The sequence below is a fragment of the Nomascus leucogenys genome, chromosome 10, assembly GCF_006542625.1.
Source record: "Nomascus leucogenys isolate Asia chromosome 10, Asia_NLE_v1, whole genome shotgun sequence".
NCBI classification, from domain to species: Eukaryota; Metazoa; Chordata; class Mammalia; order Primates; family Hylobatidae; genus Nomascus; species Nomascus leucogenys.
In genome coordinates, this window is record NC_044390.1 from 56,187,683 (window position 1) to 56,190,643 (window position 2,961).

Sequence of the window (2,961 nt, forward strand, 5' to 3'; positions counted from 1 at the left end):
TGCTATCATGGACACTTCTTTAGCCCAAGGAAAATTGATCCTTTTGTAGTTTTCCTCTTGAGGAATCTTCCCAGAGCCCCCTTTATGTCTTTATTCCTCAGGCTGTAGATGAAGGGGTTGAGCATGGGGGTGACCACAGTGTACATCACCGAGGCTGCAGCACTTGAGTGTGAGTTGTGGGTTGCAGCAGAACTAAGATACACCCCTAGGAGTGTACCATAAAATAAGGAGACAACTGAGAGGTGAGAGGCACAGGTGGAAAATGCCTTATACTTCCCCTGAGCTGATGAGATTGCACGTATGGAGGAAACTATCTTAGAGTAAGAGTAAAGGATCCCAGTGAGGGGACCACCGCCCAGCAGCACAGATGACAAATACATCACCATGTCATTAAGAAAGGTGTCAGAACAGGCAAGGTGGGTGACCTGATTAAGTTCACAGAAAAAGTGGGGGATTTCCAAATCTGTGCAGAAGGAAAGCCGCAGCACTATTAAGCTTTGTAACAAGGCATTCAGGGCACTCATGATCCAGGATGCCAGAACCAGCAGTCCACAGAGTCTGGGGTTCATGATGATCATGTAGTGCAGGGGGTGACAGATGGCCACAAACCGGTCACAGGCCATCACAGTCAGGAGAAAGATGTCCAATCCTGCAAAGAATATGAAAAAGCACATCTGGGTGATGCAGCCTGCATAGGTGATGACTTTGCTGTGTTTCTGGATATTCACCAGCATCTTTGGGACAGTGGTAGACACAAAACAGATGTCTGCAAGGGACAGGTTGGAGAGGAAGAAGTACATGGGGGTGTGGAGGTGGGAGTCTGAGATTGTAGCCAGGATGATGAGCACATTCCCGAGCACGGTGAGCAGGTACATGGACAGGAACAGCCCAAAGAGGAAGGGCTGCAATTCTGGTTCCTCTGAAAGTCCCAGAAGAAGAAATTCTGACATTTGGGTATTATAGCTTGGTTCCATGTGGTTGATGTCACTATCAAAAAGAAAGAAAAGAAACGATAAAAAAAGGGAGAGAAAGAGTACATGACATAGGCATGCATTACAAGCCTAACAAAAATGCTACCATTTCTATTCTATCGTCAAGAAGTTAGTTTCTACTTTTTTTATTTTTATTTTAAGTTCCAAAGATCTAGAGCCAGAAATACCATTTGACTAAGCAATATCATTACTGAGCATATAGACCCAAAGGAATATGAATCATTCAATCACATAGGTACATGCACACGTATGTTCATTGTAGTTTCTGTTTTAAAATGTTTATTTATTTTTAATTGGACACAGCAAGTTGTATGTATTTCTTGCATACATCATGATGTTGTGAAGTATATTTACATTGTGGAATGAAAAGTTACCTTGTGGGATGGCTAAATCTAGCCAGTTAACATCTGCATTACATATCCTTTTTTTTGTGGCGAGAACACTCTACATCCACTCTCTTAGCATTTTCCAAGAATAAAATATGTCATCATTAACTATAGTCACCATGGTATACAGTAGACCTCTTGAACTTAATCCTTCTGTCTAACCGTAATTTTGTGTTCATTGACCAACAGCTGTCCAATCGCCAGCCTGTGAACCACCCCAGGAACTTCCATTCTATAATACTAGAATTTAACTTCTATAGTTTTTGTGTGAAGCTGGTACCTGTTATGGGATTCTCTTGTTATTTCTCATTAGGAATTTCTGCCCCATTCTCAGCCTTTCCCAGAGGGCATATATTTTGCAGGATTTATGAGAAAATCTTTTATGCATTGGAGGATGATAAAATGAATTTGTCATATTCTAGGAGGTCTAGGATAGTGAGTGAGTGGTGCTATATAACAAATGTCCTTACAGTTTCATGAAAGAGAAAGAATACAAGCAAAGCAAAGCAAAACAAAAAATTGGAATGTACTATGTCAGGTGGTGATGAATATTTTGAAGAGGGAAGAAGAGGTAAGGAGGAAAGTGGATGGGGTGTTATTTTTTACTGGGCATTCAGGCAAGACCAGCAGACAAAGTGGCAGTTAAACGGAGATCGTAATGAAGACAGGACAGGAGTCACCATGTGCCCTGCAGAAGTGTGTGCAAGGCGGAAAGAATGATCAGCAAAAGACCCAGAGAAACGTGCTTCTTTCGGGTCTTCGAAGCCAGCAAGGAAACCAGAGTGCAGAGGAATGAGCAAGAGGAGACGGATGAGAGGATACTGAAGAATGAGGTGGCCTCGTAGCTGCTGAAACTTGAAGACACAAAGAGTTCAGGGCGGATCACCTGAAGTCAGGAGTTCAAGACCAGCCTGGCCAACATGGCAAAATCCCATCTCTACTAAAAATACAAAAATTAGCCAGGCGTGGTAGTGCATGCCTGTAATCCCAGCTACTCGGGAGGCTGAGGCACAAGAATTGCTTAAACCTGGGAGGCAGAAGTTGAGGTGAGCCGAGATCATGCCATTGCACTCCAGCCTGGGCAACAAAAGTGAAATTCTGTCCTCCTACCCCCCAAAAAATTACCAAAAGACAAATGCTTACAGATTGAGAACTTCAACAGAAAACATGAGCAAATTAAATAAACCTAAAGGAAATATACAAGGAACCACAACATTTTGGCATTTATTTTTACATGAAACAGTGGAAGATTTGTTTTTCCTATGCCTATTCTATGCTCATTTAAACAACTAGTTTTTATATAATCTGATAGCAGATGAGACAGCCTTCTTTTCATTTTTCATGTGGTATCTTTTGTTGTTGTTGTTATTCTTGGTCTTTGGATTTTGATGTCTTTTTGACAAGTCTAATGGGCACACTCTAGTCCTGGTTCTGGTCTTTATGTAACATGCAAAGACCTCCCCAGATCATGCTCTATGAAATCCTAGAGTCACCAGGGTAACCATATCCTCTTGTACTGAATATAATCCTGTACATGATTTTCCCCTGAGAACATTGTTTTATACACACATTTATTCCAATGT

The 2,961-nt window shown here is 41.6% G+C and overlaps 1 protein-coding gene across 1 annotated transcript; it reads right to left on the reverse strand.

Annotated features, from left to right (window-relative positions):
• LOC100588325 (olfactory receptor 7A10-like) lies at window positions 1–993 on the reverse strand. The gene has a single exon (XM_003275868.4). The coding sequence runs from the start codon at window positions 972–974 to the stop codon at window positions 6–8; it is 969 nt and encodes a 322-aa protein (XP_003275916.2). The 5' UTR covers window positions 975–993; the 3' UTR covers window positions 1–5.
• Window positions 994–2,961: the final 1,968 nt, after the last annotated feature.